This window comes from Hyperolius riggenbachi, chromosome 8 (genome assembly GCF_040937935.1).
Source record: "Hyperolius riggenbachi isolate aHypRig1 chromosome 8, aHypRig1.pri, whole genome shotgun sequence".
Lineage (NCBI taxonomy): Eukaryota > Metazoa > Chordata > Amphibia > Anura > Hyperoliidae > Hyperolius > Hyperolius riggenbachi.
The window spans coordinates 97,022,932-97,049,748 of record NC_090653.1 but is presented as its reverse complement, the minus strand read 5'-3'; the positions used below and the strand labels follow the sequence as shown (position 1 = coordinate 97,049,748).

General features: G+C 44.1%; 1 protein-coding gene across 2 annotated transcripts in view; it reads right to left on the bottom strand.

Moving 5' to 3' along the window:
* The window catches only part of PLS3 (plastin 3), a 153,484-nt gene that overhangs the window by 8,521 nt on the left and 118,146 nt on the right, over window positions 1-26,817 (bottom strand). For both annotated transcript variants that reach the window (XM_068250917.1, XM_068250918.1), the window contains 6 exons: window positions 25,862-25,957; window positions 19,541-19,736; window positions 8,635-8,713; window positions 5,354-5,468; window positions 5,138-5,271; window positions 669-792 (listed from right to left, as the gene is read on the bottom strand). In XM_068250917.1, the coding sequence (XP_068107018.1) occupies window positions 669-792; window positions 5,138-5,271; window positions 5,354-5,468; window positions 8,635-8,713; window positions 19,541-19,736; window positions 25,862-25,957 (744 nt within the window). The remainder of the gene's footprint in view (window positions 1-668; window positions 793-5,137; window positions 5,272-5,353; window positions 5,469-8,634; window positions 8,714-19,540; window positions 19,737-25,861; window positions 25,958-26,817) is intronic.

Below are 26,817 nucleotides of genomic sequence, written 5' to 3'. Positions count from 1 at the left end.
CCTTCCCACTCCGAAAAACCCCAAATAAAATTTAATAAAAAAATTGCAATTAAAAAAATATAAATAGTTAACTAAGGGTCTGACCTTTAATATGCATGTCAAGCTAGTATATCACTATAATTTTTTAAATTATAAGCTTGTAAGTAGTGATGGACGCAAATTGAAAAAAAATGCACCTTTATTTCCAAATAAAATATTGGCGTCATACATTGTGATAGGGACATAATTTAAATGGTGTAATAACCAGGACAAATTGGAAAATAAAATATGTGGGTTATAATTATGGTAGGTAGCATGTATTATTTTAAAGCTATAATGGCTGAAAACTGAGAAATAATGATTTTTTTCCATTTTTTTCTTAATATTCCCATTAAAATGCATTTAGAAAAAAATAATTCTTAGCAAAATGTACAACCCAAAGAAAGCCGAATTGGTAGTGGAAAAAAAACAAAATGTAGATCAATTAATTGTGATAAGCAGTGATAGTTATTGGCGAATGAATGGGAGGTGAAAGTTTCTCGAATAAATAAGGTGAAACAACACTGTAGGCTGAAGTGGTTAAGTACATATGGCAGGCAATAAAAAAAGGTCACAGCTAAATTCCATTTTTACAGCAGTCTTTTGAAATGACACTTATAGATTACGAATAAAAACTTGTGCAGTTTTACCTTAAAGTTCTGGATGGAAGATGCTTTCCCAGCATCACTTAATGTTTTGTTCACCCAGCTGACAATGATTTCATCATTTACTTTTGAACCATCACCAAGATCCGACATCATATTCAGTGTAAACCTAGGGAACACATACAGGGGAATAATGACACCTACACTGTAGCTGCAGAAACATACATTTACACAAAGGGCTTTAAATCATTTTCACAATTAAAGTGCATCTGAACTCTTGCACAGGACAAAAGGAACACTGAAATAAATGCACCCTGTATGTATTTACAGAATTTAGCCTGTCTAATCCCCCTCATCTGTGTCTATTCACAAGTTGTAATTTGATCTCTCCCCTGTATCACCTGACTGCCACAGGAGATAAGCGCACTTGAAAGCACAAAATGTTAATTGCTTCACAGAAAGAAGGAAGTAGACCCACTGCAGATTTATTGCAGGATTTGTATCAGCTGTAACAAAGAAAAACAAAAATGTTTTTCATTAAAGATTATGTTATTGTGTATATTTTAGAATAGAGAGGGACTTCTGAGTCGAGGTCCCCTTTAAAATTAAAAACAATGGTGCATGAGCCAGCCTGGGGCCCCGGGAACTCTCACTGCCCGGGGCCCCAGAACCAGCATCTAACACCATATGTGAGCGCAGCCAAAACCTTGGAGCTGCCACCTCCAAGGCCTGTCTCCTACTGCTCTAAAACTTACCAAACACACAATTGGAGAAACTCACTCCCAAACAGTTCTCTGCTGCTTTATAAAGCCTGCAGGCTGCTTATAAGCCAATGAGAAGTGCACACATAATACACCTAGCTTGCAGTGATTAATCAAGCAGAAGCTGAGCAAGGAGGTGGCAGCTCCAAGCCAGCCCCAGGCTGGCTCATGCACCATTGTTTTTAATTTTATTGTAGTATCCCATGCAGTTTAGTTAGGAGGGGGGCAGATGAGAGGGAATAACCTGCACGCTGGTGCCCCCTGCTGGTCATATAGCCATTGTCTATATGCAACTGAAGCCCTCTCCAACTGACTGGCTGACTTGCTCAGCTTCTGCTTGATTAATCACTGCAAGCTAGGTGTATTATGTGTGCACTTCTCATTGGCTTATAAGCAGCCTGCAGGCTTTATAAAGCAGCAGAGAACTGTTTGGGAGTGAGTTTCTCCAATTGTGTGTTTGGTAAGTTTTAGAGCAGTAGGAGACAGGCCTTGGAGGTGGCAGCTCCAAGGTTTTGGCTGCGCTCACATATGGTGTTAGATGCTGGTTCTGGGGCCCCGGGCAGTGAGAGTTCCCGGGGCCCCAGGCTGGCTCATGCACCATTGTTTTTAATTTTATTGTAGTATCCCATGCAGTTTAGTTAGGAGGGGGGCAGATGAGAGGGAATATCCTGCACGCTGGTGCCCCCTGCTGGTCATATAGCCATTGTCTATATGCAACTGAAGCCCTCTCCAACTGACTGGCTGACTTGCTCAGCTTCTGCTTGATTAATCACTGCAAGCTAGGTGTATTATGTGTGCACTTCTCATTGGCGTATAAGCAGCCTGCAGGCTTTATAAAGCAGCAGAGAACTGTTTGGGAGTGAGTTTCTCCAATTGTGTGTTTGGGAGGTCCCCTTTAAATACATTTGTTTTGAGCAGTTATGAGAACTGAACATGAAACAGAAAAAAACTCTAGCTTAAGAGGTGAACTTTCAGGGCTCAGATTACCCCACCCCATGCCCTGTAGACAACTATTTCAAATATGAAAAAAAATTCTACTCTTGGAAAACCCCAATTTTAGGATAGACATTGCGGTCATGTGAGGACTCTCCCATACTTTTTGGTCTGCCTCCGTTGGCTGTAGGGCAGGGTATAAGACACTACGATACTGGTTTGAGTTGTACTGCCAGAACACTGACAGCAGTTAGTAATAGCTGACAGGAAGTGTGGTGGTGAACTGTGTATCCAAAGCTCACATTTAAGTGAAAATGAACATGCATTATTTATAATATATGTCCAATTCCAAAATGGAGTGGCAGTGCTGGAGGAGGGCAATGTTTATGTTACAAAACAGCACACTTATTTGCAATAAATCATCTTTGTTTCACCACCTAACCCTGACAGGGTCTTGATAGACCGCCAGGGAATTAAGGTCAGCTATTGGACCACCAGGGATTTAAAGAGACCCACTGGATTACCGGCAAATTAAATTGACCCGCCACTGGAAGTAAAGTGTAAGGAAACAAATCACATAAAAGCATTTATACTTACCTTCTTCCCGCCCATGGGCTCCCTCCACGTCCTGTGCTGCCCGACCCAGTCTCTCTCTCTACATATCTCCAGGCATGCTGTACTGTGCAGCATACCTGGCGACAGGAGCATGATGGGGGCAGTGCCGCACATACACAGTTCATTACATGCGCGGATGCAGTACTAGTGGAAATAGGCCACTGACCACTAGTGAAGCATATGTGGGGGAGGCGGCACTAGGGAAACATCGGGGACCACCAGACTACCAGGGAGATCTATATAAGTGAGGGGGACCACAGGTCATGTGGGGAAATGTAATGGGGTAAGGGCCCATTTCCACTGCAGCTGCACGAGTCTGCGAGACGTGTAGCGGCACTTCCGGATCCGCAATTACGCTGACGAATCCTATATGGGATTCGCACAGATTTTTATGGAAAAGCCAGCCGAATCGCTGGCGCAAGGCTCCATTACTCCCTATGGCAGAGTTTACCCACGCGATTTGCCTGGTTTCCGCGCAAGTGGAAACGGGCCCTATGACATAACGAGGATGCAGTGAAAACCATTAACTAAAATATACATTTTAGACCCACCCACTTTCAAGACCGAGCTCTTTACATCATAAAATTGTTAATTACCCTCAATTAAGCCCTTCTCCCTTATTTTTACCATTAAAAAATATATATTTTTCAGTTCAAGGAAAAAAGTACACACTGTAGCAAAAACCCACCTTTATTTAAAAAGCATATCTTATCACAATGCATGGTGACAGGAACATAATTTAGTTTTATGATAAACGGGAGAACTAGTTCAATTTTTTTTAATCAGAGGCTGGAGGAAGCTCCGGGTAAGTAAATCTGATTTTATTTCCCCCAGATGTATCCTTTAACGCAGTGCTTCTCAACCTCGGGTCCATGGTCCCCTGGGGCCGGGGGTACATCGGCACCTTCTCCCTTCAGGAGAGAAGTGGCAGGCTGTGTCTGCGGCAAGGGGCACAGTAACTTACACAGTCCCTTTCTCGCGTAGACTCCTCTCACCAGGCTCTCCTCCTCTCTCCATTGTTACCCCAACGGCGCCTCTCATGACATCAGAGGTGGTGCCGGAAGTTACCATAGCGGGAGGACGTAGCCAGGTGGTGAGAAGACTAGAGCACAGAGAGGATGAGAGCCCGGCGACAGGAGCCCATGTGGGAATGGGGCTATGTAAGACTGTACCGGGGCACCACCACCAGGGCACCATCTCGCTACCTACTCTGGAGCACCTATTGCTCGCCATCTACTCTGGGGCACCACCTGGTTATCTATACTGGAACACCTATAGCTCGCTACCTACTCTGGAACACCACCTGGCTATCTATACTGAAGCACATAGCGCTTGCTACCTAACACTTGGGCACCCACCACCTGTACCCGGCTATCTATACTGGAGCACCTATAGCTCGCTACCTACACTGGGGCACCACCTGTAATTGGCTATCTATTCTGCAGTACCTATAGCTCGCTATCTACTCTGGGCCACCACCTGTACCCGGCTATCTATACTGGAGCACCTATAGCTCACTACCCAAACTGGGACACCACCTGTACCTGGTTATCTATACTGGAGCAGCTATAGTTCACTACCTACACTGGGGGCACCTGTACCTCTCTATACTGGGGGCACCTTTGGCTAGATACCTATACTGGGGCCACCTATGCCTTGCTATCTATACATGGGTATCTCTACAGGGGGCACCTATATCTGTATAGGACAGGGGGATAAGAGTTGACACAAAGGGGGACAAGAGGTGACTCCGAGGGACATAGAGGGGGGAAAAAGAGGTACGGCTGAACAGAGAGGGGGATAAGAGGCACCGGGAGAACAGAGATGATATGGGGGAGATGAGGTAACACAGAGGGGAACAAAACAGGCACAGGAAGAACAGGGGGATAAAAGAGAATGGGTTCAGGTTAAAAATGGGCACAGTCCGTATCTCATTTGTTAATCGGGGACTACCTATATTTTGCTAGTATTTGGCTTCACCCGCATCATGTCATGGCCACGCCCACTTTTTCTGTAGGGGGTAAATTTGCTTAGGGGTGACCCACTAAGGGTTAAATGTGCTGAAAAGGTTGAGAACCACTGCTTTAAGGTGGTTTTATATGTCGGTACTGAAGTGGTTAAGCATCAAGCACTTTATCAACAAAATAATCTGTTCTGACATTGTGAATTGTACCGACTACAGATAAAAATAAAGCCTGCACTCACCTTCTCATAAGTTGCCAGATAAGTGCAAGAGTGAGAGTTGGGTTTCCATCATTCAGGTCCTGCCCTCCGATACCCACTAATGAGAACTTAGCTGGATGTTTCCCCAAATCCACAGCATAGTTGCAGTTCTCCAGCTAGGAATACAAAGAAGAAAACCGAACATAAAGCCAATACTAATTTTCTCCCATAACCAGACAGAAGAAACCAACCACTAACCTTTTTCATGTTTGCTCCCAGCTTAGGATATGGGGGCTTGTTTACTTTATTCCAGTCCACTGGAACTTTAATCTTCTCGTATAACTGCAGAATGACTAGAGCATCTTGTAGGTCACTAGAATATGAAAATAAAGAAAAGTCAGACCACCATACAAGAAATTCTCAGTATGTAAACAGCGGTCATTCATGCTTTCACAACTTTTGTTGTGAAACAAGTTGAAACACATAAAAAACGTATTTTACTATTGTTGAAAGAGCTGATAAGACTTAAGAGGTCAATCCAACAGTTGTGAAAGCATAAAAGACCGCTGTTGAGCGTGTGTATGGGTCTTAAAGTGGATCAGAGACGAACTTTCTTCTTCATTTAAGAGCCCCTTGCATCCAGTTAATTGTGCATTCTTCGTTCTGATTTTTTTTTTTTTAATTATTAATTATGCCTAATTTCACTTTAAAGTAGTAAGCTATGCCCCCCCTTCTCCCAACGCCGCGGCGTTAGTTCCCATGCAGCTTTGAATTATGGGAACAAACTGTGGCGAGGAGGAGGCTTTTTGTGAAGGGGGCGGCTTAGGAGGAGGCATGGGCGTTCCAGGCAGGGGCTGCTGTAGCATGAGCAGCACAGTGGCGTTTACGAGAAGTGACACCTGGGCTGAAATGACAGGGCACTGTAGTGAGGACGCACTCACCATGGCCCCCCTCCTGTGCCTGTGTCAGCGCAGCATGTAATTGTTAGTCTATCAGCTCTGCTACTTCTGGATGTTTCTTCCGTGTTAAATCAGCGCGCAGGCAGAAATGATAGTACACTATCCATCCAGCAGCCGAACACCGGCCGCTGTCACTTCTCTGCATGTCCTGTGATTACACGCGACATGCAGGGAGAGAAGGCAGAGAGCAGCCGGCTGCTGGATGGATAGTGTACAAACATTTCTGCCTGCGCGCTGATTCAACACGCAGGAAACATCCAGGAGTAGCAGAGCTGATAGACTATATCAATTACATGCTGCGCTGACACAGGCACAGGAGGGGGGCCATGGTAAGGGAGGGATGGGGAAGAACATCTATAGCAGCGTCGCTGTAGGATCGGATGTCAGGTACTTTAGCTGCAGCCCCTGACTATCCCTTCAACTTTTATTGCTCCCATCCTAACTTCTCCCCCCCCCCCCCCCCTACTCTGACTGGCCCTTTTCTCACCCTCATGCTGCAACCTGTCACACGGGATTTCAGAGGCAAGGGGAGGAGGGGGGAGTGGAGTTATCACAGGCTGAGGCGTGGAGATGCAAATAAGCTTGGCTGTGTAATGATGACAATCATAACATGGCCGCTCTCATTGTATCACAGGAAGAAATAACCATAAACTGTTAAGGCTGTGTGCAGCTAGATATGCTGTGTAAACGATCTAAACTTTAGATAAGATATAAAGACGTGTTACTTGTTATAGTTAGTTTTTCACCTCGGATCCACTTTAAGTGGCTGTAAAGGTGTGTGATGAGCAAGATATTATCCCGACATGTCAACCTGAAATAACCCAGGAACTAGGAAGCCAATTAAAGCCTTTAGCCACAGGATGACCAACTTTGTCATCTGCATGACTGTCAACTGCTGGCCTTTGATAAGCTCAATTACTTTCTCTTCCTTAGTAAGAAGAAAATGGTTTGTGCCTCAATATTAAAACACAGAAACTGACACCCTTCCATTTAGGATGAGGCTATGTTCACAGTGGTCAGTTGCATTGCAGAATTCTACATGTCAAGTCACTCAAACAATTCTGTTTTCTCGCCAGAAAAAGTTTCCAGCCGGGTGGCATGAAAAAGTAGCCTGGTGGGGCACAGCAGGAGAATGCAGGCCCGATGCCTCTCTGCTTACATCATAGGAGGCGGATAAGTAGGTGAGATGATGATGGTCACCAAAATTAGCCAAATGGTCACCAGAAATAGCTGGATGGAGCACCCAGCTAAAAGAGCCTGGGGAGAACACTGCAATTCTATGGGCCTGTTAACAGTACTGCGTAGCAAAGTCTATATCCAGTGACCACTGTGAATCCAGCCTGAAAGTTTTGCTAAAATGGTTTCAATGGTCACTTTTGTTTTTCTGAGTACAAATGATGGCAGAAACCATCTAAGCACAGGGTCAGGTTTTATTGCTGTCTGTGTTAAATCAAAACTGAGAAACCGAGAACCTTAACCAAAGTAATGAAACAGAAATTCACTTATCTAAGGCTTCTACCATCCCCCTGCAACCGTCCTCTCCTAGCAGTGGTCCTTAACGATCCTCTGTTCCCCCGCTGCAGATTAGTTTATTCTTCGGCCGACTGCAAGTTGGCGGGCTGGCTGCATGCATCCTTGTATGCATTCATGTCGGGAGAGTGTCCTGCGCAGGCGCAGCAAGAGAAAACCTCTTGCCGGAGTGAACGCGAACAAAGGCCAGGGCTGCGCAGGCGCAGTGGCCCGCCAACTTATCGGCCAAAATCGAAACTAATCCATGGAAGGCTAACGGAAGATTTTTATGGACCGGCGCGGACACAGGATGGTTGCAAGGGACTGGTAGAAGCCCCAGGTAAGTGAATCTCTTTTTCATTACTTCGGTTAAGGTTCACTTTAAGGCATAGATCTAAATATACCATATAACAGCTCTTTCACATTAGTCAACGCATGCAAGAGCCGTTCTCCTGCACACGTTGACTACCCTGCGGCTGTCATTGGGAATCTGCTGTGCGACGCCGAGTAGCGGACGGCAGTATTAATTAACCTGACGGGAAACGCCGAATGCCGACGACAAACAGCTCCCGGGTGCGTCGTACCGCAACGCATCGAAACGCAGCGTCGGGTGTGAAAGGTAAAATTAATGTCTATGGACGTTCCCTTTTACCTTGGTTAACACATAGTATAGACTTTGCGTTAAACCGCTGAAAAAGGGCTCTGGTGGGAAAGAGCCCTTAGCAACAGATGCCCTCCAAAGTTACCTTTTTATGTGTTTTGAAGATGTCTGTAGCTAAATAGACTTTCAAAAAAAAAAAAAAAAAAAAAAAAAAAAAAACTTGATTGCATGACCCATTGCAACTGTGCATGTTTAGGAACAGGGTCTTTGCGGGTATCTGCTGCCGGGATTGCACCACCCTGCTGTTCAGACTTCAAAAGCAAGGCAAGCAAGTGTGGTGTAAAAGGGATTACTGCCTGGACCCTTAGGCAAATAAGCACAATTTTGCCACTGAACTAAGGAAATATCGGTGCCTGTCAAAGTAAAAAAAAAAACAAAAAAAAAAACTAACTATTTTCATTAAAACCTACTTGTACATGTGGTTCACATGAGGATTCACTCCAAGCGAGTTCATCCAATTACGGAATGTTCGTTCCTCTCGAGTTTCACCTAAAACAAAGATAACACTCAATGATTTGTTACCAATTGCCGATTAAGAAGAAATATTGTGGTGTGTATGAACATACACGTGTTATAAATTACCATAATTTTTTACGTATAAGACGCTCCGGAATATAAGACGCACCCAGGTTTAGAGGGCAAAAAACAGGGGAAAAAATATATAAACTAAACCTGGTGCGTCCATATTCCAGGAGCGCCTTGTACATGTCCACCCCCAAATGGTGTCCTCCTGTGTCCTCTTATCTCTACGTACACCAAGTGTCCTGTGGTCTCCCCCCGTGGTCTCTCCCCCCCTTGTCCTGTGGTCTTCCCTTGCGTGCCCTATGGTCTCCCCCCCGCACTAGAGGAAGCCGCACACAGGAGCCGGATGTCTTCAATCGCCGCGGGCAAGATGGAGGAGGTAAGCTGCTGACACTGACACTGCATGGGGGACCCGGAGACATAAGCGGGGGGCAGGATAAACACAGCGGGGAGTCGGGCACAGCGGAAACACAGGCAGGGAATCCGAGCCGCGGCGGGTCGGCGGTTCGTATTGGCGGGCGTTCAGAAGTTGGGGATTCCATGCCTTTGCCGTATAAGACACAGGGACATTTTTTTTGGGAGAAAAAGTGCGTCTTATACGGAGAAAAATATGGTAAATATGGAGGTTAGCATTAGGACCTTCCATTAGACACAAAACATTGTAATGGTTGTACAGTTTATGCTTTAGCTTAAACTGAGCTGGATTTCTGGGAAGGCTAGAAAGGCCATGGCCTTGAGAGGAAAAAGAAGGGTGGGCAGGAGTTGGGAGAGATAAGAGGCTACATGTCAAAGTAAATCATCTTTCTTGGTTCACAGCTCCCCTTATTTTCTCTGCACACATGGTCTGCAAACTGAGTTCCACAGTTGTCTGCATCTCACTCACTACCTGGGAGCATGATTTGAAGACTGTCAGTTTCCTCTGCTGCATCTGCTTTTTTCTGATGATCCTGTAGGAGCGGGACATGCAAGCTGCAGTGAGAAGTGTCAGTGGTTGCAGACAGCAGAACTGATTGGTGAGTTTTCCTGCACACATTCAGTGATCATAAGGGAATTTCAGTTCCACTTTAGCCCTACCCTCACCTTCAGCTGTCAGACAGTAACATTATTACTGGTCAGCGGCAGTTCCTGAACTGAGTTCTGCATTTGTTCTTCTCTCCCCCTGCACTCTTATGGCTTTTTTTCCAAGAGAAGTTTGCAGCAGCATCAATTTGTACTCCAATTCAACCACCTCCTGCCTCACTTTAAAGTGGACCCAAATTAAAAATACAAGATTTCAGAAACAAAATCTATTTTCTAAATTATAATAATAAATAGCAGCCTTTTTCAGCTGCATGATGACAAATATAAAATATTTTACATTTATTGGAGGAACCCCTCCCTTCTTTTCAAATTGCCAGGATTTTTCCTGCAAACTGGTGGAGAAGATGGTGTCCGGCAATGGAGGAATTGCTAATGGCTGCCCCCAGTATAACCCTAGCTATGAAAAGAGAAGGGTGAAAAGCATGCACTGAAATGCTCATAGGGTTGAAGGAGTGTTTATCCTTGTATGTGTCAGAGTGCTGCAACTAAATATTTTGAGTTAAAAAATTGTTTGGTTTGGGTCCGCTTTAAGATGTGTCCCTGACTTGTCTTAAATCAACCTCCTAAGTGCTAAATTGTAACTATGATTAAAGGACATCTGCAGCAAAAGACGTTTTATATGGTGCATGAAAACTGATATTGATTGAGAGATAAAAGTAATGCACTTACAACAATTCAGAGGAAGGTGCGCATGTAGTAGGTATCTTTAGAATGGACTCCACGGCAATGGTGTGGTACACCCCTCTCCAGAAGCGCCGATGTCCAGGTGACGGGACTTCAAAACCCGTAGCAACACCGAAACGAGTAATGACGGAAGCAAGTAAGAGCTAGGTTCCACACACCTTGCTGAAACCCATAAGTCCCATCCACCCGGACATCGCGCTACTGGCCAATGCGCTTGGATGGGGAGTACCGCATCATGGGGGAGTCCACTCTAAAGATAACCACTACATGCGCTCCTTCCTCTGAATTGTTGTGAATGCATTTCTTTTACCTCTCAAATATCAGTTTTCATGCACCATAGAGCACTCCTTTTTTGTCGCAGATTGTCCACATTACTCACATTAAGGAGGTGCTACAGGAGCATTGAAGAGAGCCCACCACAGTCCCTGGCTGAGTGTCCATCGGTGTTTGAGTTAAAGAACACCCGAGCTGACACTATCTATGCTAGAGTGTGTAGTATGCAATCCTACTTATGTCCACTCATGCTATGTAATTTCGCAGAGCATGAGTGGACAGGGCATGCACTGCCCGGAAGTGCACAGCAGCCCAAGCTAGGAGTGTTTTGGGTATGTATAGACAATTGCCGTTCATGCATGAGCGTCATTTCTCAAATGTGCATACCATAAACGCTCTCATCTGCTGTGCACATCCAGGAAGGAGCGCAACATTTCAAGAAGTGCAAGTAGACAGAGCATGCACTGCTTCTTTGTTTAAGGGGAATGGAGAATGGGGGCAGATCAGCACAATGGAGGAAAGCTCATTCAAACCAGTAATAACTAATCTGGCCATTGAGACAGATTGCTGTTGGGGAGAGGTCGGTGACAGGGGACCTTGGGTGCTGAAAAGTGCAAATCTTGCCATGGGCTCAAATGTTATTGGCAGAGATGTTCGATACATCTAACTATCAATAAGGTAGAGTTCAGTTCACGAACAGAGCTGTGTTTTCAAGAACGGGGAGTTGTGGAACAGAATGCAGACCTACACTAGCCCTGGTTTTATCCACCGAAGATGGTCATGTGATCCCTGCTCTTCTAAGAGAGCAAAAGAGAACTCTAGAGAAATACAGTTTAAAAATTGACATATTGAAGGTTTGAAAACAAGCATGCATTATAATCTTTCACCAGAAGATGGCAGAAAAGGCCAAGTAATTTTCTACTCTATCAAAACTCATAATTGGATTGTGTAGGAGGAATATCTATTTTTTTTTTTTTTAGGCATTTTAGGTCTTATTCTCCTAGAATTCCTTGATTCACCAAACATCGATGTTAAACATCTGCCTGATATACACAACACTATTGCTTCCAATCACCAGTTAGACTTACTTTCTAGGAAAGATGTGCAAAATTTAGTACCATCATTTTATGCAGTGTTTTATTGGCAACACAGAAGCAATGACATTTGCCCCATTGGCCAATATCTCCAAAAGAACTCAGAATCTTTTGTACCAGTTCACCAGTGCTCACGCTAAGCACATGATTTTTCCATTTTAGGACGACACCGTGTCACACCCCATCACCCTGCTACTGGCTGCCTTATAAACGGACAAAGTGTTATAGAAGTAATTTTCCTCCAGTTGAAAAGACTGTATAATACCTCCGTCTCAAACTCAGCACAGGATGGAGGACAGAGAGCCATGTGGGCTTAGTGAGAGGGGGGAGGGATGTTAGTCAGTGAGCCCTATACTCAGTGGGGGAGCAAAGCTGCATCCTTCACATATAACAACCTCCCTTCCCCCAGTGAATAAAGACAGTTTCTGGGGAATAGATACAGTTAGGTTACTGAAGTTGTTTATCAACTCAAACTAGGCTTGAGTGTAGATTTTTGATTAATAAAAATAAAAAAACTCCTGCATGTACTTTTAATCTTTGAAAGCATTTAGCAGCCCCACTGGTCCTTAGTATGTCCTATTAGACCTTGGAACACCACCAATAGCATCTTTCCCCTATACTAACTCAGAGGTCTCTTGTGGGATCTCTGTTAAGTTGCATGATAAAGCATCTTACACCCTGTTTGCATAAATAATCGTATAACCTAGCTTTATTGTCCAGCACTGTGTAATATGTTGGTGCTTCTTATATACAATAAATAATAAAACAATAAATAATAATAATCTCTCTATCAGCTGAAACAATTGCTCCCCTGCTTCATGCTGGTTATTTTGTGTGTACCGTATAGTATATAGACGGGTTCTTGCATTTAAGTTGCTATATACTCATCACGTGGCAATGTATATATACAGTTGGTATGGCAAATGTCTGGAAATGCGTTGGGTCTGATAAGTGGACCCCCCCCCCCCTCTACAGGGTGTCATTTAGAAGGTACACAACTTTAACGCACACATGCGCAAAGCGGATATTAGTACATTTGTTCATAATTCCATATTTATTCTGGGATCATTGCTAGATGGAGGAAAGTATCTCCTCTACTCCATCCCATCCCCCACCACTTATAGATAAAAGAAGTGTACAGGATGGAGAGGTGAGAAAACAAATGGCCTTACTGGGGGTGCTTGCGTCAGGAATTCCTTTCCAGACAGGAGTGACCACTGTGACCACTGGGAGTGGGTGTGTATGTGTGTATACTGAAAGTACATTAATAATGATAATGATAGTGGTAGTAATAATAGTAATTACTGTTATAATAATAGATAAGTAAAGGTAAGCCTATATATTACACTATGTCTACCTTGATTTATCCACTCACCTTAAAGGGAACCAGAGAGGAACGGGCTGAAAAAAAAAGAACAAGCTTTTATACATAACTGGGGCTTCTTCCAGCCCCATAAGCCTGGATCGCTCCCACGCCGCCATCCTCCGCTTCCTGGAACCGCCGTTACCGGGCCCGTCACTTCCGGTGGACGCGGACAATTGTCCGCATCACAGGGGCTCCCTCCATACATGTACGCATGCGGCTTCACAGCAGGCAGCCTCATGCGTACTTGTATAGAAGGAGCTCCGTGTGATGCGGCGAATCGGCCGCGTCCGCCGGCCGACTAGCGGCAATGACGGGACCCGGTGGCGGCGGATCCAGGCAGCAGAGGACGGCGGCGTGGGAGCGATCCGTGCGTATGGGGCTGGAGGAAGCCCCAGGTATGTATTAAAGCTTGGAAGTATAGGGAGCACAGAGCTGGTGTCTGAATATATGAAATTTAATGGTATCAAAATTCTAGGTAATAATTCAAAGGTTCAAAGTAGCTCATGGACAGACAACAAACAAACAACATATACCCTCCCATAAAACCAACTGGAATAGCTGACTGCCGGCAACAGCATAGAACCTGGAGTGCACTCCTATTGAGTCCTAGCATGCATGCAATTCTAAATCTTCAGGCCCACAGTAAGCTTATTTCCAGAATGACAACCAACCGCAATCAGGCAGGAGTAAACAGATCTAATGGCATCAACCCGTGTGTATATTTGCGAATACACGCCTCTATATAAATATATGTACGTTTCTCATTACTGACACACATATAGTGTCAAACCTCAACCCCCATTTTAACTGTTCATTTGGTTTGTGCGTTTATATGGCGGCGACCAGGCGAATGCAGATAAGGATATAGCTTTCTCACCACTTCACAGCCGTCATGGCGGAATCGTACATCACCTCTGTTTGCGTTGTATGCAACATTGCGGATGAAGGGGGGAGGAAGAGATGCGGAGGCACGGGTGAGCTAGACGTCGTCCATTTCCGGGTTGCGTAGGCGTATCACGTTACGCGTTTCGTCACGACACACGTGACTTCGTCAGACGTGACGTAGGCAGGGGGGACGGCACCTTTTATAGCCTCCAAGTCTCCCTTGACGTAAGATGATCTTGCATATATTAAAATAGGAAGTCTGGTTGTTGCCATCTTCTGGCCATAGTAAATATTTACATCTTGCATTTCAGTGCATATACAGGACAGTTTTTATCCAATTGTACTATCTGATAAGACGGATCGTTACAGGAAAGATTTTATATTTAGATCCTTATTGAGGCCCTTGGGGAATAGAGTTCCACACTTGTAAATCCACATCGATTCTTTTCTTAACAGTTGTGTATCATAGTCACCGCGACGCGGGCTGATGTTTAATTTATAGATTCCCATAAATCGTAAGCCCGATATATCTGAGCCATGAACAGTTTTAAAGTGTAGTGCCAGAGGATTCAGTTTCTTTTTATCCATCGTGGTACTTTTTATATTAGAGATATGTTCGCCAATTCTAGTGTTTAGAGGTCTAAAGGTTTTTCCAATATAGGTTAGATTGCATGGACATTGAATTTGATATATCACTCGAGTAGTATTGCATGAGATATAGTCATTTACCCAAAATGATTTAGAACCATCAGTACTATAGAATTGATTACTTTTGTTAACATATTTACACATATCACAGTCTAGGCACTTATGCATTCCTTTTTTCATTTTTGTAGTGGGGGATCCCCCCAACCAAATTCACTTTTAACCAGTAGGTCATTGAGGTTGTTGCCTCTTTTTGCGGCCATGTGTGGATAGTCACCTACTATTTGGGCCATAATTGGATCCCTTCTGAGGATATGCCAGTGTCTCTGTAAGACATGTTTAATGTCCACAAAGTGGGCACTATATGGAGTCACAATTCGTGGTGTCTTGGTCGTCGGACAGACGCTACCAGAGGGCACCAACGAATTTTCAAAGTTATTTACTTTTTTCTTTAAAAGATCACCACGATCTCTATTAAGGGCTCTTTTATATGCCGTGATAATAATCCTATTTGGGTACCCCCTTGTCTGCAGTCTAGCCCTCAACTCACCCGCCTCTTTTTTGAAGTCCTCAGTATTGCTGCAGTTCCTTCGTAGTCGAAGGAACTGACCTGTGGGCACTGCCCATTTTTGGGCGGGTAAGTGAGAGCTTTGTGCAGACAAGAGGGTATTCCCTGCTGTGGGTTTTCTGTATGTACAGGTGACCAATGAAGTCCCCTCTTTCTTAATCAATAAGTCAAGGAAGGAAATCTCACTGACATATGTATATGTCAGGAAGATATTTTTATTATTTACATATCTCTAATATAAAAAGTACCACGATGGATAAAAAGAAACTGAATCCTCTGGCACTACACTTTAAAACTGTTCATGGCTCAGATATATCGGGCTTACGATTTATGGGAATCTATAAATTAAACATCAGCCCGCGTCGCGGTGACTATGATACACAACTGTTAAGAAAAGAATCGATGTGGATTTACAAGTGTGGAACTCTATTCCCCAAGGGCCTCAATAAGGATCTAAATATAAAATCTTTCCTGTAACGATCCGTCTTATCAGATAGTACAATTGGATAAAAACTGTCCTGTATATGCACTGAAATGCAAGATGTAAATATTTACTATGGCCAGAAGATGGCAACAACCAGACTTCCTATTTTAATATATGCAAGATCATCTTACGTCAAGGGAGACTTGGAGGCTATAAAAGGTGCCGTCCCCCCTGCCTACGTCACGTCTGACGAAGTCACGTGTGTCGTGACGAAACGCGTAACGTGATACGCCTACGCAACCCGGAAATGGACGACGTCTAGCTCACCCGTGCCTCCGCATCTCTTCCTCCCCCCCTTCATCCGCAATGTTGCATACAACGCAAACAGAGGTGATGTACGATTCCGCCATGACGGCTGTGAAGTGGTGAGAAAGCTATATCCTTATCTGCATTCGCCTGGTCGCCGCCATATAAACGCACGAACCAAATGAACAGTTAAAACGGGGGTTGAGGTTTGACACTATATGTGTGTCAGTAATGAGAAGCGTACATATATTTATATAGAGGCGTGTATTCGCAAATATACACACGGGTTGATGCCATTAGATCTGTTTACTCCTGCCTGGTTGCGGTTGGTTGTCATTCTGGAAATAAGCTTACTGTGGGCCTGAAGATTTAGAATTGCATGCATGCTAGGACTCAATAGGAGTGCACTCCAGGTTCTATGCTGTTGCCGGCAGTCAGCTATTCCAGTTGGTTTTATGGGAGGGTATATGTTGTTTGTTTGTTGTCTGTCCATGAGCTACTTTGAACCTTTGAATTATTACCTAGAATTTTGATACCATTAAATTTCATATATTCAGACACCAGCTCTGTGCTCCCTATACTTCCAATATTTTGATATCCTTGTCCTTATGGGTGAGACGAGCCTATGAGGGTTGATATCCCGTACCTCTTGTTAATTTAATGTATTAAAGCTTCCCCCCAACCTCTCTGGTTCCCTTTAAATGTAGAGTACCATATATGTTCTGTATAAAGTTTTATAAAATATACCTTTGTTACAATCCTTGTGATGCAGGTGGATCGAGGCAATCATAAACATACACAGTTATACATACAGTTGAACCTGCACTTGCGTTGAACAGGATTACACTTAAGGTGAACCTGAACTCTTGCTCAGTGCAAGAGGAAAACATGGAGACATACCCTGTGTGTATTTAGAGGGTTTAGCCTAACTAATCCCCCTCATTTGTGTCTATCTCAAGTTGTAGTTCAATCTCTCCCCTGGGTCACCTGACTGTAATGGCGGGTATGGCAGATAAGCTCATTTGAAAGCACAGCATGTTAACAATATGCCTGCCTCCATGAAAGCAAGAAGTAGACACACTGCAATTTTTTTTCTTCCCTCTCTTTCTGGTTCTGTATCAGGTGTAACAAAACAAAACAAAAAAAAATGTTTTCTGAAAAGAGTATTATGCTGCTGCTTATCTTTTAAAACAGAGAAGAAGTTCTGAGTTTAGATCCGTACTGTTAAGCTACATCATATAGGATCAAGAGGCCAGATCCGCGAACCAACAGCAAATGGCCCACGGAACGGCAGTGGGCCACGGACCGGGGGTTGGGGACCCCTGAGAAATCTGCACACAATCTACTAGAAATGAACGAGGGACATGAGCCCTCCAGTGGCCATTTGTGGTACTGGCACTGAGTTCACTGAAATGTGAATTGTGCAATCTATTAAACAAAACTTTTTCCACAGTTTAATGCCTTCATGTTCAATCCAGTATTCATTTTAATATGTTGGATTACAAACAAATCAAACAATAATACATGCTTGTAAACATAAAAAATAAAGCAAATAAACTAGCCGAGTAATTACTAAATTAAGGGGAAAAAATATCGCTTTAGCGTCAATAGCAGCTGAAATAGGCTAGAAAGCAATAATCAGATGATAAATCTCCCAGTGCGCCGAGATAGCAAAAAGACAAAAGTAAAAGGTATAAAGGTAAAGACGATTACCCCAACTCATGCAACTAATACACAATACAATATCTACAGACATAAGGGGCCTACAGGCATGAGATTCTCTAGTGCTTCCCATTCATGGAATGATTTTAATGCAACAATTTTATGTTACCAATTAAAAATGGAAGGAAAAAAAATTGGAACGACATCCTGGGCATTAACACAAACGTTCAACCTAAAAATGAACACATTTAATCATTTTATCTTAGATTATGCTTCAATTTGTTATAAAGGGCGAGAGTTGATTTCAATCAAATTTAACAACACGGAAAGGTGTATGACCAGTATTCATTTCCTACAGACATTTCTAACTAGATGCTAAAAACTGGCCGTTGGAGGGAAGTCACTACAAATGGTAGTGAAAAGGACGGAATTAATAAAACTGCTTATTTTGTTTACAATATTTATAAATTTAGTCCCATTGTAAAATCCTCAACCTGATTTACATTCTGAAAATGATCACAGGTGGTGACATCTTTGCATATCTGCAGAATGCTGGTTTACTGAGTGTTCTGAAGCCAGTGCAAACTATACCTGTCTCCCACAATGTTCTGGGAGGAGAATTTTGCATAGCAAATCATCCCTGGGAGAGTGGGGTTACATATCAATATACAGCAATATATAGATTTGGGAAGCATTTCTGATGTTGAAACCAAGAAAATTGCAGTAAAAGTGTGTGTCCTGAAAAATGTATTACATTCTACTATAGGCCACTACAGCCCATAGGTGTCAGGAAGCTGGCACCCTAAGGGTCGCGTACCTACAAAAGGTGTCAAGTCCAAGGGGCGGGGTTTTGCAGGAGTTCGCGCAAGTGTGCATCTCCGCTCCGTCATCAGTCTCCCAGCGGCGATCGCCGTTAGGAGACGGTTAGACTGCAAAACTGCCATCTATTTATATTGTACAGGGCTGCGATCTACGGCAGCACTGTACTGGGGACAGCCGTGTCACTTGGCTGTCCCCTAGAGAGGCTCAGGTGCGATTGGCTCTCATAGCCACATACATATAAAACAAACACTGCAGCAGCGATCAGCGCCAACCAAAAGAAAGAAAGGGGGGGAAGTCACTTTTGTAACAAGTTGTACAGCCCTGCAGCAAGCCCTTAAAGCTGCAGTGGCCTGAACAGTGGCCTAAAAAATAGCCTGGCCCCTAGGGGTGTGTAAGCCTATGATCCTGAAGTGGTTAACAAGTTAGAAATTTCTGTCCAATCAAGTCTGTGTAACCCCAGTAGGCCAGTGTTGTATGTGCATGGCACTTCCTCCCCTCCCCATGGCAAGGTTATTTGTGCTTCCAAGCAGTGGCGTAGCTAAGGAGCTGTGGGCCCCGGTGCAAGTTTGACAATGGGGCCCCCCCTAGCACTCTATACATAACAATTGATACGGCGCACCAAAACCTGCCAATGGCAACTACAGTGTCAGAGGTGTAAGAAAAGCATGGGAAACAGTTTCTTAAGGATTACCAGTATTCAAAGTATCTATAGAAGTCATTATTATGGGCACAGGACCAATAGAGAGCTAATACTGTAGTTGGGGGAGGGCCCTTTGGGGCCCCTCTGGCCCAAGGGCCCCGATGCGGTCGCTACCTCTGCACCCCCTATTGCTACGCCCCTGCTTCCAAGCAGACATTTTCATGCCCAGACAGTGGATGGATTACACCTACATTCATGACCGCTCGGCCCTCTTGGTCTATGATCGCCATTAGACAACCTTTAGCAAATGACAACCTTTAACAGTGAAACATAAAAGCATCTCACCTTCAAGGAGTGTCCAGTCGATGTCCTGGTTCACAGGCTTAGTCAATGCTGGGTACCTATTGAACAGGTTCGCCACAAAAGCCATGTTTAATTTGGGATTTCCGCTCACAACATCTGCAGGTGTGACGAACTGTCTACAGCCTAGCCTGTCCGACTGCTGCAGCATTAATTCTGCCCTCTTCAAGTCATCCTTTTCCTATTAAAAAAAAAAAATCAAGAGTTAAAGGTGCTTACACAACAAACCAATAGAAGAAAAGCACAAGATAAATATTCTGGTTATCGGCAGAGATGGGACCCATCACAAGGTTGACAAGATGGAGGTTTTGTCATTACCAAGATTATGTTTTTAGGACACCATGGCCTTGATTCATCATAGTCTTTGAGATAACTTTTTCCAGTTTGTTAAATTACCAAATTCCAAGTTTATCGATTTCTAGTTGTATTCATCAAGGTTTTTCCGCATTCGGTTTGAATTCGATAACAATTCGGTAACGTGTCGATATTTCCATCTTACAGCGGTAATTTAACAAAAGGTCATAAGATTCCCATGGAATTGTGGGTAAAAGGCAGTCCTTTGAACACTATGTAGCAACATTCTGTATAGGGCTTAACACCTGCACCAGGATTCCAGAGGTAGCTTGGGGCAATCCCACAATTTCGCCAGCTGCGGCTTGATAGGAGCCTTTTCTAAAAAAAAATATAGTGCAGCTAGCAAATTAGTTAACCCTGGCACTGCCTGTGTTCTCTTACAAGATGATTCAAGAGAAATGCAGATGTCCTGTTATAGCAAATACATCTATTCTCTTGCGAATTGATGTAGTTCTAGACCTTATTCTTGCCCTTCTGCACCTTTGAATCACTCTCAGCCGATGCATAACCACTTCAAATGGCTCCATCTTCTCTGTCAGCAATGATCTGACAGGAATTACGACAGAGCAGTGGAGGAGATAACTAATCCTAAATGTAACACTAAACCACGCCCACTTTCATGAATTGCACTTTCTTCCGTTTTAACGCATCACTAACGAATGATTACCGAATGCTCGCTAACAGCTGTAGATAAATTTGATGAATCCTGAAATCAACTTAACGAATTCGGTATTTTACCGAACTGTCGTTAACCAATTCGATAAGTCTTGATGAATGACCTGCATCGCTGCCACTTAGCAGCAGTCGACTAGTGGCTGTGGCAGTCTATGGATGGTTGCATAGCCTGTGGTGGAAGCATTTTAATTAATAGTTAAAGGGGCACTACAGCAAAATATAGGCTATTGGGATAACACTAGTAGCATGCTTGTAATAGTGAAAGCAATACACATTAGGTAGTGTATCTGGTTACAAAGATCGGCAGGATTGGATAATTTATAGCACCTCTTACAGATCCTGGCCATCAGAAAAAAAAGTGAAGTCTGTTCTAAGTATGGATATGTTAGGTAAATTAACAGTAAGCTGCTTGTTTATTTACCCACGATATCCGTACTTGCTACTGATGGAGACAACCTTACAGAACAAGATTTTATCTCACACATTGAAAGAGGAGGAGAGAAATAGCTGTTACAGCTGAACAAAGAATGACACGCTTTCTAGTGATGCCAGGATCTGAAAGAGGTGCTATAAAATTATCCTCTCCTGACGACCTTTGTAAGCAGATACAATACCCAATAAGTCTTGTTCTCATAAGAAACATGCAACCAGGGTTATGCCAGTAGCCTAAATTTCGCTGTAGTGCCCCTTGATTTCTGTTGATATTTGACTGATAGCAAGTGGTGTGTGGTAATCCAGGTAAGTGATAGCATGGGTCCAGATTAATTGTGTACATAGGTAGCAGACACGGGTGCCTCTGGCCTTTCTGTCACCCCAGGCGGAAAATATGTGGCGCCCCCCCCCCCCCCCTTTTTTGCTAATGAGTGTACTTGGGTGCAAATACTTAAAGGTACCCCTGTTTGGATGGATAGATAGATAGATAGATAGATAGATAGATAGATAGATAGATAGATAGATAGGGAGAGAGAGAGAGAGAAAAAGAGAGAGATATAAGGAGATAGATAGAGGGAGGGAGAGATAGATAGATGGAAACAGAGATAGATAGACAGACAGACAGATAGATAGAGGTGGAAGGAGAGAGGGGCAGTGGTGGAGGGAGAGAGGGGCAGTGTAGAGAGAGAGAGAGAGAGAGAGAGAGAGAGAGAGAGAGAGAGAGAGAGAGAGAGAGAGAGAGAGAGAGAGAGATAAGTAGATAGATAGAGAGATATAGGGAGGGAGGGGGGGGGAATAGATATATATAGATAGATAGATAGATAGATAGATAGTTAGATAGATAGATAGAAGTGGAGGGAGAGAGGGGCAGTGTAGATAGATAGAGAGAGAGAGAGAGATAAGGAGATAGATAGAGAGATATAGGGAGAGAGATAGAGAGAGGGGGGGAAGATAGATAGAGGTGGAGGGAGAGAGGGGCAGTGTAGATAGAGAGAGAGAGAGAGAGAGATAAGGAGATAGATAGAGAGATATAGGGAGAGAGAGAGAGAGAGAGAGAGAGGGGGGGGGGGGGAGATAAATAGATAGACTACCAGTCCACACCTGTCCTGTCAGAACACTGCAGTGCACAGTAAGACACACTGACACTGTGCACACAGATGCCCATGCTGTGCTTGTTTATAGCAGCTACAACCCCCCCTCCCCCCACAATAATAGAAAATAAATGCCGCCCTCCACCCTCTAAACACACTAAAGTCTGCTCTGCCTCTCATATCCTCCTCTCCCGGCCAATAGAAAGAATGTTGCTCCAACTTCCCTCACCACAGCCACGAATCCCCCTCACCTGCCATCCAGAGATCTGAGTGTGGCAGAGAGCTGACACTAACATTATCCCCAGGAGACGCGTGACCCAGCCAGCCCCAGAAGACAGTGAATGTGCAGCAAGGCAGAAAGAGCAACTGCGTTCCCGAGTCCCCGCTGTCTCACAGCTGTTATGTTACTTACAGCCGCCCACAGAGTTCAGTGCTGGCTCTTCTCTCTTGGCTAGTCCCAGGCAGTCCCTCTTCTCTATGCCCTTAGTATCAGCGGGCATGCCGAGCAGCAGCATATGCCCTACCCGGCACATGTTAACCTAACTTCCGTGCAGCGGGGCGGAACTAAAAGTGGAGGCAAGGCAGAGCACATTTGCTCTCTCTCTATTGGTCCAGGGAGCGCACGAGGTCGCTGCTATAGCGACGTTAGGAATGGATGCCAGGAGGAAAGAGAGTGGCATGAATACTTGTGTTCGAGGTGCACTAAAAGGTCCAGTTGTTGCGCCCAGATGGCAAACGGCGCTCCAAGTGGCTGCCTAGTGTGCCTGTGCCTTTAGGCGCCCCTGGTAGCAGAGCTATAGGTGAGCCATGCTTGAGTTGCACTGTGGTTTTTCTAAAGCATTGGGCATGTGACTTGATGCAGTTCAGCCCTGTTGGAGCTGCTGCTGCTGCTGCTGCTACTACACAACCCTATAGGAGGCGCCCGTGAAATGCTTTTCAGCAAGAACTTTTTGTGAAGTTTAGGTAAGAGTAGCTTGTCTTACCTTGTAATTATGACTGTACAGATGAGAGAGAAAGAGCGTAAGGTAGGCACAGCATTCATCTATTTATACCAAAGTGAGGCACATCAGATAGCGTGACATTTCAAAATAACAATCAGCAACATACTAGTGCAGGAGGCAATGTGGCTGGTGGTGGGTGCTGGGCACTGTTAGCCTTACGGCTGTTTCGCGCTTCTACAGAGCCTCCGTAGAAGCACATATTAGCGCAAAATGGCCGTAAGGCTAGCAGTGCCCAGCACCCACCACATTGCCTCCTGCACTGGTATGTTGCCGATTGTTATTTTGAAATGTCACGTTATCTGATGTGCCTCACTTTGGAATAAATATATGAATGCAGTGCTGACCTTCCACTCCTTTCTCTTATCAGTCATACAGCGCCCCTGATGATCTGTCCGCATTGCGTACATTTTTACGCATTCCCGCTGGTACATTAACACATACATTTTTACTTATGTGTTAATGTTCCTGCACCAGCGGGAATGCGTAAAAATGTACACAATGCGGCCCGCCAACCCAGAGGTCGGCAAAAACTAAACTAGCTGACGGAGGGGGACCAGAGCAACAGTGAGTGACTACGAGAGCACAGGATGGCTGCATGGGGCTGGTAGAAGCACCAGGTAAGTGAAACTTTTTTTTTTTGTTTTTTGCCTGATAACTCCTTTAAGAAACCTGTTTACGACTCGACTTACAAGGTAAGACAAGCTACTCTTACCTAAAGTTCACAAAAAGGTCTTGCTGAAAAGCATTTCATGAGCGACTCCTACATGGTTGTTTAGTAGTTTATGTCAACCTACCTGGTGGAAATACATATATCCAGGCACATCGCCTCTAGTTAGGACATTAAATAAATTATTAGGGAAAGGGAGGTGCTGAAGGGGGTGTGGCTAGAAAACAGCAAAAATCTATTAACCCTTCGCACACTCACATGCAAATGTTCAAACAAATGCATTCACAGATTCACTCATCCAGGCACAACTGTTATCCCTACAGCTAAATTAAAAGCCAGGGTTTTAGTTCACAGAAGAATGCATTCTTATGCTTAGTCACCTATACTGCGCAGAAGTACCCAGGTAAACATAGGTGTCCTAACTCTGGCCCTGTAACATGCATAGTGCAGACATGCAAACACATTCATTGCATCAAACCTATCAATGGATTAGGAGCACACATCCTAACTTCCTCTCCTGGGAAAGACGGTGCATCTTACCAATCGCACAAGGGAGCTAACGTTATGTGTCCATGTGCACCATGCGCATACACCAGCATAAGCTGTGTGCATGCTGACAAATACATACAGGGGAAGGAGGGAGTGCACTGAATTGGACCCTAGCCACAGGGGTCAGTAGTAAAATGGAAATACATATATCCAGGCACATCGCCTCTAGTTAGGACATTAAATAAATTATTAGGGAAAGGGAGGTGCTGAAGGGGGTGTGGCTAGAAAACAGCAAAAATCTATTAACCCTTCGCACACTCACATGCAAATGTTCAAACAAATGCATTCACAGATTCACTCATCCAGGCACAACTGTTATCCCTACAGCTAAATTAAAAGCCAGGGTTTTAGTTCACAGAAGAATGCATTCTTATGCTTAGTCACCTATACTGCGCAGAAGTACCCAGGTAAACATAGGTGTCCTAACTCTGGCCCTGTAACATGCATAGTGCAGACATGCAAACACATTCATTGCATCAAACCTATCAATGGATTAGGAGCACACATCCTAACTTCCTCTCCTGGGAAAGACGGTGCATCTTACCAATCGCACAAGGGAGCTAACGTTATGTGTCCATGTGCACCATGCGCATACACCAGCATGGATATATGTATTTCCATTTTACTACTGACCCCTGTGGCTAGGGTCCAATTCAGTGCACTCCCTCCTTCCCCTGTATGTATTTGTCAGCATGCACACAGCGTATGCTGGTGTATGCGCATGGTGCACATGGACACATAACGTTAGCTCCCTTGTGCGATTGGTAAGATGCACCGTCTTTCCCAGGAGAGGAAGTTAGGATGTGTGCTCCTAATCCATTGATAGGTTTGATGCAATGAATGTGTTTGCATGTCTGCACTATGCATGTTACAGGGCCAGAGTTAGGACACCTATGTTTACCTGGGTACTTCTGCGCAGTATAGGTGACTAAGCATAAGAATGCATTCTTCTGTGAACTAAAACCCTGGCTTTTAATTTAGCTGTAGGGATAACAGTTGTGCCTGGATGAGTGAATCTGTGAATGCATTTGTTTGAACATTTGCATGTGAGTGTGCGAAGGGTTAATAGATTTTAACCTACCTGGTGGGGTACTCGCCACTATAATAGGGCGAAGTTTTCTGGAGCTGCGACCAACTTCCATCCATCCAAGGCTAAATGGGGTTGGCATTTCTCCACATGCATATATTAGTGGTTGCCTGTTTAAGCAACCTACAATTGTGAGTATATACTTTTTGGACTTCTTCGATTCATTGTGTCACAGTATCACGATATCGCGCTCCCGGTGTCCGGGGGTCTTTTTCTTGCGTTTCACTAGCCTGAGCCCTGTTGGAAGGGCATCTGGTTTAATGCTGAACATTTACATCAAAATATAAGCAACCTGTCACGGATTACCCACACAAGACCAGGCAAAAATGTATTTCTGGAGTTCACCTTGAATACACAAGAACTACGTGCAAATCACGGCCATAGAAGAAGTTTCACATCATGCAGAGGTGGCAATGAGCATGTATACACACACAAAAAACACACACTTACATTAAATCCTGACATGTTGATGGCAATCGCCTCTTCTCCTTCTTTCTTTCCTTTGGGTGCAATCTGGTTAAGCAGGTGGAAGTAGGCTTTTGAGTCCTATACGGATTACATAGAATAATGTCAACATATAAAATGGAAAATGGCAGCATAGACAAACATTAACAAATAAAGAGGCCCATATCTTCACAATGCTCAGGACACACATTGAGCTTGCCATTTGGGACCTCATATAAAAACAGGAACATAATCCAGTCAGGTGAGAAACTACAAAGCTATCCATACACTATAAAATCTTGCCTGTGCAATCTTGTCCAATCACAAGACGTACACGAAAAGGACAACCTTTTCTGTACAAATCTGTTGAAAGGATTCTCAATTGTTGGCCTGTTTGCTCTTATACTATATACATGTGGTAAGACTGAACAGTTGTGAAAGAATAGTGTAGAATCTGAATGTGGCACAAGAGATGCCCAGTGTGATTAGAAAAAAATCTGCAAACTTTTTCCTATGTAAAGTTATTCTTCTACAACAGAGGCAAGCCATCCCGAGTACTTATGATTCGGCCGCATGGTAATTTGCGCACAGGGAGAAGCCAAAAACTGGCTCTCCCTGTGCTAGGTAATCTCACAGTATATAAGAAATATATTCTCCTACTAATTACCTAATTTTACCATAGGTCGTGTAATTTGGGGTCTGACTATTGCCGGCATTCGAATTAGAGATTTTAACTTAATTTGGGCTGTGCTGCTTTAACCCTAGTTAATGTTACGGGCCTATGTCAAAGCCCAAGTCCGGCACAGCATAGCTCTAAGCGGGTGCAGAAATAACCTGTCTACAGCCATCCCTCCATGACTGTTCTACTCGTATACTTGGTGCCTCTTGTAGCACATCAAGTTTAGTAGTCCCTCCCTTTTCTAAGGGTCCACACAGCCCATCTTAATTCTGTCCTATAGAAT